This window comes from Castor canadensis, chromosome 7 (genome assembly GCF_047511655.1).
Source record: "Castor canadensis chromosome 7, mCasCan1.hap1v2, whole genome shotgun sequence".
NCBI classification, from domain to species: domain Eukaryota; kingdom Metazoa; phylum Chordata; class Mammalia; order Rodentia; family Castoridae; genus Castor; species Castor canadensis.
Genome location: NC_133392.1, coordinates 7,816,548 through 7,829,452, shown reverse-complemented (window position 1 = coordinate 7,829,452; position 12,905 = coordinate 7,816,548). Strand labels below are relative to the sequence as shown.

General features: G+C 49.8%; 1 protein-coding gene across 4 annotated transcripts in view; it reads left to right on the top strand.

Annotated features, from left to right (window-relative positions):
- The window catches only part of Lhpp (phospholysine phosphohistidine inorganic pyrophosphate phosphatase), a 113,701-nt gene that overhangs the window by 88,217 nt on the left and 12,579 nt on the right, over positions 1 to 12,905 (top strand). The window contains exon 6 of one of the 4 annotated variants that reach the window (XM_074078121.1): positions 9,956 to 9,982. The exons of 2 other annotated variants lie outside the window; for them this stretch is intronic. In XM_074078121.1, coding sequence (XP_073934222.1) covers positions 9,956 to 9,967 — 12 coding nt within the window. In that variant the 3' untranslated portion in view covers positions 9,968 to 9,982. Of the gene's footprint in view, positions 1 to 9,955; positions 9,983 to 12,905 lie in introns of those variants that run through there. One more of the 4 variants, XM_074078118.1, reaches the window with a different exon arrangement.

Here is a 12,905-nt window from a genome sequence, read left to right as displayed (position 1 = left end):
GATTTTACTGCCTAATGGAGTGCCTACATACAGAGGGGGAAAAAAAAGAACACCTGGCAGGACAAGAGTAAAAACCTAACTTCCCCAGAAGTACACTGACAGAAAAATACATTAAGAACTCAGGAGAACAGAAAACGCTAGTGCAAGGTGTGAGGCACTGAAGGGAAGCAGGGCAGCTTGGGGGACAGGGGTAGGGCCTGACTCCTCCATAGCCTGCCCCTAGGTCCCCCAGATCCTGCCCCTAGACCCCCTCCATAGCCTCTGATGTCCCACTGCACAGGCACACACAAAACTCCTTCCTGTCTGAGCAGGGGACAGGGACAGGTGGGGGTGTTGTGGGAGCTGTTCCAGGGTGCGACATCAGCATGGCCCACTGCTGGTGTTCGTGGGGAGCGCTGTACTGCCTCTCCTTCCCTGCCCACATTTTCCCCTCGCTCCACCTCTGCCCCATCGGCTTGCACCCAGGTGGGCTGCTGAGCACTAGACACAGCCAAGTCTCCAGGTGCCAGTGTCCAAAGGGACTTGGCTAATTGTGATCCTGTCACAAGTACATTGTCCTGCCCTCCTGTAGAGGAGATAAAACAGGGGCAGTCCTAGACTTCACATTCTTTGGAAGGACACTGAATAAAAAGTAGAGTGAGCGAGTGCTGACTTGGGCATCTGTTGACTAGCTTAACCTCTCAGTCCTGGGCAGGAGGAGTCCTTACCCTCCCCAGTATAGGACTGGGGGAGCAGGGGACAGAGGGGCCTGAGCTCTGCAGGAGAGGAGCCAGGTGGGCTGGCAGGTCCCCTGTTTGGCTCTGCCAAGCTCCAGGCAGCCAAAGATTGCATTCCCTGAACAACACCAGCTTCCTGGGTGTGGGGAGCACCTCTCACCCCCAGCCCACCCACCGACCTCGTCCCCCAGCTAACCTTTTCTTTACAGCAAGACATTCCCTGGAATGAGCCCACCCTGAGATTTTATTGATCCAGAGAAAAACTTAATTAGCTTCATAAAATGTCACTTGACACTCTCCAGAGAACCTGCCTCTGGCTTTCAGGGCCCCTGGGGTGTCTGAGGCCCTGAGCCAGGCGGCCAGGCCAGGTTGGTCCCCTCCACAGATGAGCCAGGTGACTGGCCTGGCCTTGCCTTCCTTACCTCAAATATTCCCATTCTCTGATGTGAGACAGTGCCATGTTCCCATCCCTACCATGTATCTGTACACACACACGAACATGAATGCACACACGTGTGCACACATACACACGTCTGCCTCTCTGTCACCTCAGTTAAGAATTTGCTCAGAGCAGCGTCCCTCCCTCCCTCCTCCCAGAACTATCGTCCCCCAGTTACAAGTTAGTATGACAATTAGCCCCAGGCTCTGAACTCCCTGAGATGGGGCCAGACCACCTTGGTCATAGCCAGACGCACGCAAGCCACTGGGACCTGCTGGTGAGGGAGAACAATGGCACCTGACTCCAATACTAGGCCACTTGGCCTCTGCTCAGCTACTCTTCCCAGGGGCTGAAAGACCCCTCCTCAGGGCCTGTGCTGCCTGGTAGATGCCCAGAGGCCCCTCTGGAGTGGGTCCATTTCAGAACCCAGAGACAGGAGCCCAGACTCCGCCTTGATTGCTCTTCCTCCCACAGCCAGGAGCTCAGGTTTCACTGCCCTCCCAGGTTCCACCCAGATGCCATCACCTCCAGGAAGCCTTCCAGACCATCCCTGCTACCCACCCTGATTCCAAAGGCATTTGCATGTGGAGCAGAGTAAAGAAAAGTACACAGGGGCTGCCATGCACTTGCACCCAGTTAACCCCCCAGGGCTGCTCTGTGTGTCCCACCTGACAGGTGATCATTGCCCAGGGTGTGGGCACCGCTCTCACTTTCATTCAGGCACTCACTCATTCAGCAGGGGCCCCTGAGTACTCCCAGTGCCGGGCACTCTGCTGGGCACCGTGTGAACAGAGGGTAGGGCTTCTGCCAAGGAGGACCTGCAGGACATAGATGGTCAGACAGGCTCTGGTGGGAAGGGCTCAGGGGGCCAGCAGTGCTGTGGATGGCAAGGGTGGGGGAGGAGGGTGGTCAGGAAGGACACCTGGATCGGCCCTACAGGATCTGTGAGTCAGTTATTTGTGTGTCAGGTGCTCTGGAAGTACAGACTGGTAGAGACTCAGGCACAGCCTCTGCCCAAGAGATGCTCACGCTGGCAGGGTCAGAGCAGCACCCAGCATCTGGCATGGGGGAAGGGGTAAAGACTATCACTGATGGCGCCACGCTTTCATTCTGAGCTTGGGAAGCTCCTGGCATCACTGGGTACCACTTTAGTTTTAGGGATGGTCACCGTCAGCATGCTGGAGACCTTGGCTGGGGACTGAGGGAGATCCTAGCAGACAGGGGCTGCTTTGGGTAATCAAGTCTGGGCAGTGCTGGACCACTTTAGCCTAATAAGCCCAAGGAACCCACCCCTCTCCTCCAGCCCCCTGGTGTCGCAGTCACTGTCACTGGCTCTCCGTGTTGGAGTCTCTTGAAGGCAGACCTTTGTAGCACTTGCAGTAAAATAGCATCGTAACTGACTGAGACCAGGTGTGCTGTCCTGCCCTTCCCTCCAGGGGCCTGCTGTGGAACCAGCATTTTGGGTGTCCTCTGTAACAGGGAACCTCTGCCACCACCTCGGCACTGGCAAATCCGAGTCACTCCCACCTTTTCACACAGTCGACTTCTGGGAAGGTAGAACAGAATCACAGCCCTGAACACCAGCCAATTTCCCTCTGTTGCGATCACTCACCATGGCGCCATCAGGGACGAGCCATCCATGGCACCTATTCATGTAGAGGCCTGGTACGTCTGGAAACCAACATTTCAGCATGGCCAGGAAGGAGGCCAAGGTCGCACTGTAGTCTTTCAAAGTGTGCTGTCCTATGATTTATATTCCAGTCTCCTGCTGATTGATGTGTGGGTGGTTTCCAATTTTTTTCACGAGTGTAAGTCACACTGCAGTGAAGAGAGTTGGACATGTGTAAATAGGCTAGGTTTTCATTAGAATGATTTCCCCCAAATTGCCAGGGTATAATGCCCCTCTGGAGAGTTCATTCAGTGTACAGATCCCCAGGTCTGATTCTAGAAGCCACACAGGAATTTTTAAATTTTCTTCCAATAGGTTCTTGAGTGGTTCCTATTGGTATTAGGGAAGTTTGCAGACCCAGATGCAGAAGCAGCAGTGCCAGCTCCAGCAAATGGGCTTTGTACTTTTTACTAACTAGATAGGTCCAGCTGACCTGCCAAAGAGGTTGTGCCCATTCTTAGTCCTCAGCAGTGGGAAGGAATCCCATCTTCCCACTCTGCCAATTCTTGGTGTTGCAAGCCTTTTTAAACTTCCTAATCCGAAGGGTGTGTGGCAAAATCTCATTTGAATATAATCTGCATTTTCTGTATTGTTAGTGTGGTTGAGCACTTCTTCAAATGGTTGGTGACCATCTAAGCCTCCTTTTTGTACTCTTGACCATGGAATGCTTGTCACCTGGCTGCTGATTTGTAACCACTCTCTGCATTGCGTTCCTACTCTTCTGTCAGTTACAGTTGGTGTGAGATCTTCCCCAGCCTGTGGTTGTCTTTCTACTTTGTGGTATCTTTGTGAACCAAAATTTTAAATTAAAATATAATCATATTTATTAATCCTTTGTTATGGTTTGTGAGTTTTCTAGCTTGTCCATGAAATCTTTCCTCTCTTGGTTATAATTAGAAGACATTCTTCTACATTCTCCTTCAGAAGTTTTAAATTTCTGCTTTGCACATCCAGGTTCTAAGTTGTGTTGAATTTGACTTGTGTATGGGATGTGAGGTAGGGACTTAATTTTATTTTCTATATGGAAAGCCATTTGTTGTAACACTATTTTTATTTTTATTTTTATTTTTTTCCTTTTTCTTTTATTATTCATATGTGCATACAAGGCTTGGTTCATTTCTCCCCCCTGCCCCCACCCCCTCCCTTATCACCCTCTCCGCCCCCTCTCTCTCCCCCCCCAATACCCAGCAGAAACTATTTTGCCCTTATCTCTAATTTTGTTGTAGAGAGAGTATAAGCAATAATAGGAAGGAACAAGGGGTTTTGCTGGTTGAGATAAGGATAGCTATACAGGGCATTGACTCACATTGATTTCCTGTGCGTGGATGTTACCTTCTAGGTTAATTCTTTTTGATCTAACCTTTTCTCTAGTACCTGTTCCCCTTTTCCTATTGGCTGTAACACTATTTTTAATGGTCCACCTTTCGTCATTGACTTACACTGTTGCTTTTGTCATGTCAGGTTTCCGTGGTTACTTTTATCAGTTCCTGTTAAAATTTTTTTTAAGGCTCTGTTGAGATATAATTCACGTGCCATGTCACTTATCCATTGAGTGTGTATAAGTCAATGTTTTTATTGTAGTCACACACCATTTCCATCAGTCAGTTCTAGACCAATTTCATCATCTCAAAGAGAAACCTTGCTTTACCTATTGCCTCGTCTCCCTAGACCTATGTAACCAGTATCCTGACTTCCCTCCCATCTACAGATTTTCTTCTTCTGGGCATTTTATGTGAATGGAGCCATATAATCTGTGGTCTTTGGTGTCTGGCTTCTTTCACTAGCATATTTCCAAGATCCAACATCGTAGCATGTGTCAGCACTTCACTGCTTTTTGTGATGGAGTGATACTCAATTTGTGAATGTACCACAGATGTTTTTTGTTAATAGACATTTGGGTTGTTTCTACCTTTTGGTGCTTATAAATAATGAATGCTACTGTAAGCATTCATGTACCAGTTTTTATAAGGATGTTTTGTTTGTATGTTTTTATTGCTCTTGAATATATACCTAAGGAGAGGAATTGCTGGGTCATGTGGTATCCACAGGAACCGATAGACTGTTTTCCAAAGTAGCTATAACCATTTTACATTCCTACCAGCAGTGTATGTAGGTTCTGATTCCTGCATGCCCTCACCAACACTTACTATTGTCCATCTTTTTCTTCTAGCCAGCTGAGGGATCTCACTTGGGTTTTGGTTTGCGGTTCACTGGTGACAAATGGACCAAGCAGCTTTTTCTTGTGCTAATGGGCATTTTTCTATCTTCCTTGACTAAATATCTATTCAGATCTCTTGCCCACTTTTAAATTAGGTGCGTTGTAAGCATTCCTTATATATTCTAGATATAAGACTTGCATCAGATAAATGATTACAATGTTTTTCTCTCATTCTCAGGGTTGTCTTTTCATTTTCTTGTTGATGTATTTTGAAGCACAAAAGTTTTATTTTTTCTTCTGTGTTCATACTTTGGTGTCATATCTAAGCAAACTTTGACTACCTGAGGCCATAAGGATTTACTCCTGTGTTTTCTCCTAAGAATTTTGTATAATTAGATCTTTAATCCATTTATTTTCAGTACTGGAGTTTGAACTTAGGGCCTACACCTAAGCCACTCCACCAGCCCTTTTTTTGTGAAGGGTTTTTTGAGATAGGGTCTCAGGAACTTTTTGCCGGGTCTGGCTTCAAACCATGATCCTCCTGATCTCTGCCTCCTGAGTAGCTAGGATTACAGGTGTGAGCTGCAAACACCCGCTTTTAATCCAGTTTTCATTCAGTTTTGCAAATGGTGTGAGTTAATGTATGGCCTTATCTTATTGCTTGTGGCTAGCCAGTGTCCCTGCACTTTCCCCTTTAAATAGTGGTCGCCTCCTTGTCAAAATAAGCTGAGCTTACACACATGGTTTTATTATTATTTTTTGTCTTTTCTTTTTTGGTGCTGGGGATTGAACCCTGGACCTCACGCACACTAGGCAGACGCTCTACCACTGAGCTACATCCCAACCCCACACATGATTTTATTTCTAGACTCTTGGTTCTGCTCCATTGATCTATGGGTCAGTACTATGCTTTCATGAATACTATTGCTTTCTGGTAAGTTTTGAAATTGGCAAGTATGAATCTCCTACTTTGTTCTTTTCCTAAATTGTTTTGTCTGGTTTGGGTCCTTTGCAATTTCGTATGAAGTTTACACTCCACTTGTCAATTTCTGTGAAGAAGTCAGCTGAGATTCTCATAGGGTTTTTATTGAAGCTTAGTTCAAGTTGGGGAGTGTGTTAGTCTGTTTGTGATGCTACAATAAAATACCTGGGACTGAATAGTCCACAAAGAACAGAAAGTTATTTTCTCACAGTTCTGGAGGCTGGGAAGACCAAGAGCAAGTATGAGCAGGGACCTCAGTATCTGCTGAAGCTGCCCTCTGTGTTTCCAAGATGGCGCCTCTTGCTGTGTCCTCACAGAGTATAAGCTTTGCATTTCTGTTGTTAAATTTATTACTGAGTATTTTATTACTTTTGATGCTGTTGAAAAAAAGAATTTGGTTTCTGTTTTTTTGAGTGAACTTTTCTCAGGCAAGGCCAAGGTGCTGTAGGTCCCACGTAGTACAGCAAGTGAGCCCTGAAGGGCCTGCCCTCTTCTCCTGTCCCACAGCTATTCCAGAGTTGTAGATGGGATCTGCTCTGTTCCCTTTCTGTCTAGGTGACAGATGGGGGAGAGGAGAAGGAAGATCAATGAGGCGAGTCCATCCCTCCCCGCCAGGGTGGCAGTGGACAGAGAAACCTGAATGATCCTCTAGTGTTGTTCCTCCTTCCTGGCAGAGAGGCAGAGGTTGGGGTAAACATCCCCTGCCCCAAAGTTAGTGTGGATGGCAGTCAGTTACCAATATGAGTGAGATGGACCCCATCTTGAAGGGTATCCCAGATTTGTAGGGAAGAGAGCCCAGAGTGATCTGGCTGGCCTAGATGCATAGTGCCATGCCAAGGATGGAGTTTTCCTGGTAAAGGGAGGGTGCCACAGTGCCTGTGAGGACCCCGGGAGCCTTCACAGGGATAAGATTTGAGTTGAGTCTCGGAGGAGAGGCAGACTCCCCAGTAGACAGAGAAGCCTTCCCTGTGGGGAAGGAACTGGCGTGCAGAGGCCCATAGGCAGGAAAGGGGCCACAGCGCTCCTGTGGCCCTCTGCCTTGCTAGCATTCATTTTAATAACTCAAAAATCTTACCAATTAAAGGCTTGCTCATTTAAGCACACCTTCCCCAAATTAATAATAATTAAGTTTTGTTATTTTTATCTTGGACATTGCCTTGCTATGCATCTGCGAATATAGGCGTATTTATATATGAAGCTATATATCACTGTCACGTGGAATTGTTGATGACCACTAAGCAAATTTGGGGATTATCGAGTTCAAGTGTTCTTGGTGGGTGGGATCCTAATCTGTAGCACTTGCCGCTTTCTGTGGTGTAAATGTTCCCAACATGGCTGGTTTTGAGCTATGGTGTTCTGTCACTCTGCCACTGAACGTGGAGTTGGGGAAGAGAATTGCAGTTGGCTCTTGCCAAGTGGTGCCAGCCAGCTCCAGCATACCACTGTGTGCCACCCTCTAAATGTACACTCTAATAAGGAACTGTGGTCTCATGGATCTTTCTGGGGGTGAAACTGGTTTCAAGAATGTAGACATTAGGCCAGACATTGTGACTCAAGCCTATAATCCTGTCTACTCTGGAGGTGGAGATTGGGAGGATCAGAGTTCAAAGCCAGCCTGGGCAAAAAGTTTGTGAGACGCCCCCATCTCAACCAATGGCTGGACATTAGTGGCATGCACCTGTCATCCTAGCTACCCGGGAAGCACAAGTAGAATGATCTCAGTCCAGGCCGGCCCAGGCATAAAACAAGACTCTATGTCAAAAACAACCAAAATAAACCAGTGCAAAAAGGGCTGGAGGCATGGCTTAAGTTGTAGAGTACCTGCCTAGCAAGTGCAAGACCCTGAGTTCAAATCCCAGTACTGCTTTTTAAAAAAACGACTGGAGGTTTAGTTCAAACAGTAGAGTGCCTGATTTGCAAGTGCGAAGCCCTGAGTTTGAACTCCAGTTCCACAAAAACAAACAAAAAGAATGTAGACATTAGCTAGTTTCATCCTGGTGTGGCCCTGGGTTGGAGGTGGGCATGTAACTCAGAGAAGGGACAGAGTTTGCAGTGGATGAAGAAAGGGATTCCTGGGTGCGTGGCAGAGAAAGGAAGAGGAAGAAAGTGCAGAGAAGTCCTGATCCTATGAGAAATGCAGCCGCAGATCTGTCTGGGACATGATCTCAGCACTAAGTCTGAGGGCAATGTCTGAGGTCCCATCCACTTCCCTCTGGAGGGGAAGCCAGGTATCTGGAGAACAGCCCAGGGAACTCACAAGGTTGTAGAGTCAGGAGATTTACCCCAGGCCAGGCATCTCTGGACTCTGGTCCCACCCAGCCTGAGGACTGGATGTCTGCAAGCCACCAGCAGAACAGCCCTAGACCAGACAGCATCAGAGCTGGCACCAGAAAGTGCCCATGTGGCTGTCACTCCTCCAGCCTGGGCTCAAAGAACCCAAGAGTGGCTCCCCTTAGCACATTGGTATTGTCCATGAGAACCCCAAAACAATAAGCATTGCGCTCTAGAGAAGTCATCTACGCTTTGACAAAAAAGACCAGTTTCTACATTGTCCTTGCTACTGTGGATATATCTTAGCGCCTCAGTACCTGCAGTGGCAGCAGCTCACAGAGGACACAGCTTCCCCAGGCTGCCTTCCACAGAGGAACAAGCCTATCCTGGGAGCCAAGGAAGGAAGAGCAAAGGCCAGGGAAAGCCAGGCGTCATTTTCTTGACCAGCTGGGTTGCCAGCAAAGTCCCGTTATTCATAAGTGCGGTGGAGCATCTGTGAATCAGCTTTTCCCCCAGTGGTGCAGCTGACAAGGACTGTGCAGTGAGCTCACGGTGCCCTTTCAAACCATGTGAGAGAAAGCAGGTCTGTCGCCATCACACTCAGGGACCAATGCGTTGGCCAGCCTTGCCCGGAGCCTTGCCAAACCTTGTTCCTGCCACTGTGAGGTTTACAAACAGCACTGGGGACAGACACTCCATGCATAAGTCAGGCCCTTCTGCATTCAGTAACTCAGAGCTTAAAGATGGCACCTGCCTGGTGGCAGCAGTGTTCACTGCCTGATGGATGGAACCTCGTCTCCCCACAGCATACATCAGAGGTCCTAATTTCTTATCTGTTCCGGGCACAGAGCTGTCTACCGTGGAATCAGACTATGTCAACTATTCCCAAGTGAAGCCACCTCGGAAGGCAAAATCACCTTGACTATAACAAGATGACATGGTGTTGATAGCGTTAGCTAGACACACTTGACAATCCCAGCCCACAGCAGGGTCCACAGGAGAAGAGGGGTGAAGCTGCCGCACGCATTTGTGTAAGATCACAGGCCAAGCTCGGTGGGAAGATCAAGGTGCTGGAGGGAGCCCACCTCAGCTTTAATTGCCGGCTGGGGGTTGGCCTCTTGAGTTCCTGTTCTTGGTACTTCCTTGCTGTGTGAACAGCTGAGAGCAGGATCTTTTCCTGTCCGTCATGGGACTGGCCTGTGGTCTCCCTGCATCTGTGGAGAGAGCTGTGGTTGGGCTCTGGGCTGGGGCCCATGGGATCTCCGGTACCACAGCCCTTCTGCCTGGAAGGTTCCCTGCGTGCAGGAGCCACCCCCCCAGCAGCCTGTCAATGTGTCCATTATTCCTCAGCCTGAAGTGCCTCCAGGCCTGCGTTCTGCAGGCTGCGCTCAGGAGCTGTCCGCCTGCCAAGTCCACTTGTTTGACTTCATGCTTCAAGGCCAAGTCCTTTCAGGAAAGTTCTCTCCACCCCACCCCACCATCGTCAGAAAAACAGATGTATGATTGACTGGCTTTGCAGGTTTTTAATCCATCATTCTTTCCAAAGAATAATGTGAATAGCTCGTTCATTCATTCACACGACATTCTCTCTCTCTCTCTCTCTCTCTCTCTCTCTCTCTCTCTCTCTCTCTCTCTCTTCTTGCTCTCTGCCTCTTCCCTCTCTCTCTCCTTCTCTCTCCTACTCTTCTCTTCTCTGTCTCTCTCTCCTTCCTTCCACCAGCACATGAAATGAAGTTGGAGAGTGCAGAGCACTTTGGGGACCAGGAGCGGTGGCTGTGGCCGAGGCAGTGAAGGGAAGCAACCTGGCTGTCAGGGAGTGGTCCCCACATGTGTCCACAGGGACACACTGGAACTTTCTGCACACGCTGTGCTGAGCTGGATGTCTCTTGCCCACGTTGCTCTTTATGCTAGAGAAGTTCTAAAAGCCTGGCTCAATGACTAACCCCTCTGTGTATTTCTATGCCCACCTGTCCCCATGGTTGGTGCCATGTCACCTCTAGACTTGGCCTTCCATATCCTGGAGGTGAGGGAAGGAAGCGCACAGTCAAGGAGCCTTTCTCCCAGCAGAGCCCTTTGCTTGACCCAGAATTGTGAGTCAAGGTCTAATTCTGGCACTGGTAATAGTTAGCACCTCCAGGCTGCACCAAGAAACCCATCCCATGGCCCCCACCACTGCAGCACCTGGCCCCATGCTGGGACTAGACTTCTAGGCAAGAGCTCCAGGAGGTCAGGAAAGCATCTGTCCTGTCTACCCAGAGATCCCCTAACCCTACTGTGTTCCAGGTCCACAGAGGCCTCTGGGCTCCATAGTTCCCTGCAGGAACAGGACCACAGCCAGAGGCCTAGCACTGTACTGACAGCTCTGTACCCAACGGAGCTTAGGGCCCCTTCCTGAGCCTGCTTCCTGGTCCATAAGGAAAGAGTAGATCACACAGTACACGCAGTGAGGGCAGAGTGGGTTCCCAGCACTGGCTGTGCCCCACAGCAGAAGGGCAGAGACTGGCCATTAGGAAATAGTCACCAGCCTCTGTGGCGGTCAATAGGCTCCCTGTCTCAGAGAGAAAAGGTCTTGCCCATCATGAGGCCTGAGATCATCTTCTTTTGTGGAGTTTCCACCAGCCTCAAGCATGAGGAATTCCTGTCCCCTGGCCTCTGTCACAGGGGTCCACAGCAGTCTTTCCAAGCAGGTGACTGAGTTTGCAGAGGATGAACTGCGGGGAGGGTGCGGTGGGGGTGTGAAGGGCCCCAGTAAGTTACAGGAGCAGTGGGGTCCGAGGGAGCGTCTGAGTGTTGGTGTACATGGTGCTGGTGGGACCAGCAGGTGTGTCTTGAGAAGAAAGGGGAGAACCAGGAGAAAAGACAAAACCCAGCCCAGCACGGGGGTGGGAGATACCCCTGAAGATAGAGTAGAGCTGGGCTACAGTGGTGGGGGATCCTACTCAGGAACTTGGGGAGTCCATACCACCCCCTGTGGAAAGACCCAGGGGTCAGGACCCCCGAGGACTAGGCAGCATGACTTCTACCCCTGGTTTCCCATCCCATCCTGGCTGCCTCTAGGTTCTTCAGAAAGCCCCAGTCTCCAAGGAGCACAGGAGGAGGCATCAGGTCTAAGATAAAGTCAGTGTGGGTGTTGAAGTCCAGAGAGGGGAAGAGATTTTCTCAAGACCACACAGCAATCAGCGCCTTTCTGATTCCCTTCCTCTTCTTGCTCTGGGATCATTCTGTTCTCCTAGCTTCTGAAGGTGGGAGCATCAATGACTGATTTGAGACCTTTCCTTTTTCTAGTGAACATTCAGTGCTATGCATTTCCCTCTTAGTCCTGCTTTAGCTGCATTCCACGCTGATACTGGCATGAGTTTTGATCTGGGTTCCCCACGCGAGTCCACTAGCAGCCAAGTTTAAGCAAAGCTTTGTGCTCTTGGGCCTCTAAACAGGGAGCTGACATTTCCCAGGGGTTCCAGGAGGAAATTAGACTTTGCTGCTGAAGAACTTTGTTTAGGGACAACTTAGGATACCTCCCCACCCTCCTTCTCTCTACCTTGTACCCTGGACAAGCTAACGCTCCAGTTTCTATGGGGAAATAAGCAAATAAAATTAGTTAGAAAATCAAACCTCAAGTGAGGGGGAACAAGGAAGGAGACAAGCCCTCCAGGATGTTAACCCACAGTACAAAGCCTTAGGCACACCAAGGGCCCAGTGAGGGATGGCCACTGTGTCACTTGCCCAGGAAGGAAAGGCACAGCAGATATGTCCAGGCCTCCTCCACAGTGACCGTCAGCCCTCTCAGAAGAGGGAGGTTGTGCTCCTCGGTCACCCAGACACCTGCTTACTCAAATCTCCACCCACTGAGCCCATGGCTGGAGTTTGAACTTTCCTGATGAGACCCAAATGCCTGGGAGAAGAATGATAAGGAGAAAGTGAGAGTGAGTCACTGGGGTGCTCCCCAAACTTGGGAAAAGCCTGGGCCCAGAAAATCCTGAGCCTCAGTTGCTGCCAACTGCTAGGTATGCTCTTGTGGCCTCAGTTTACCTCTCTCTCTGGCTCCCTCCTGAAGGTCATAGGCCCTGACTACTATCATCCCCCACAGCAGGCAGAGGGCAGTGGGGCTGCTAGAGCAACATCCAGGCAGCTGGTTTGGGGGCAGTTTATGGTTTCCCAGCCACAGTGGACAGACCAGGACCTGCCAGAGTCAAAGAGGTGTTGAGTAAATCACTCCCTGGCCCCAAGGAGAAAACAAGATTCCGTCTAGGAACCGTCCAGGGTGTGGCAGCTGCCAGGAACAGGGCAGCTTGGAAGGGGTCCCTGTGGGCACAATCGGTCCAGTGTAGGGCACCCGCCCCGGGCAAGCTGGCGTCCCCAGGCTGGGATGAATGGCCCCTCACTGAGCTGCACTGACGATTTACGAGGTGACTCGTCTGGCCTGGGATTAATGAGGTGGCTTGAACAGATTTTCAGGGAACCCAGAGGGGGAAGGTGCTAAGTAAATACAGGGGGAGGATGCTGACTTGTCACTGGCTCCCTCTGGGGTTGCCTCAGTTTCTCCATCTGTACAGAGGAAGCTGCTCATTGCCCCAACCGGCACCTTATGTAAATACAGGCAAGAGAGAGTCGGGGAAGGCGCTGAGAGTCCCATTTCTGCTCAGGCCCTGCTGCCTGTTGGCAGCACAGGA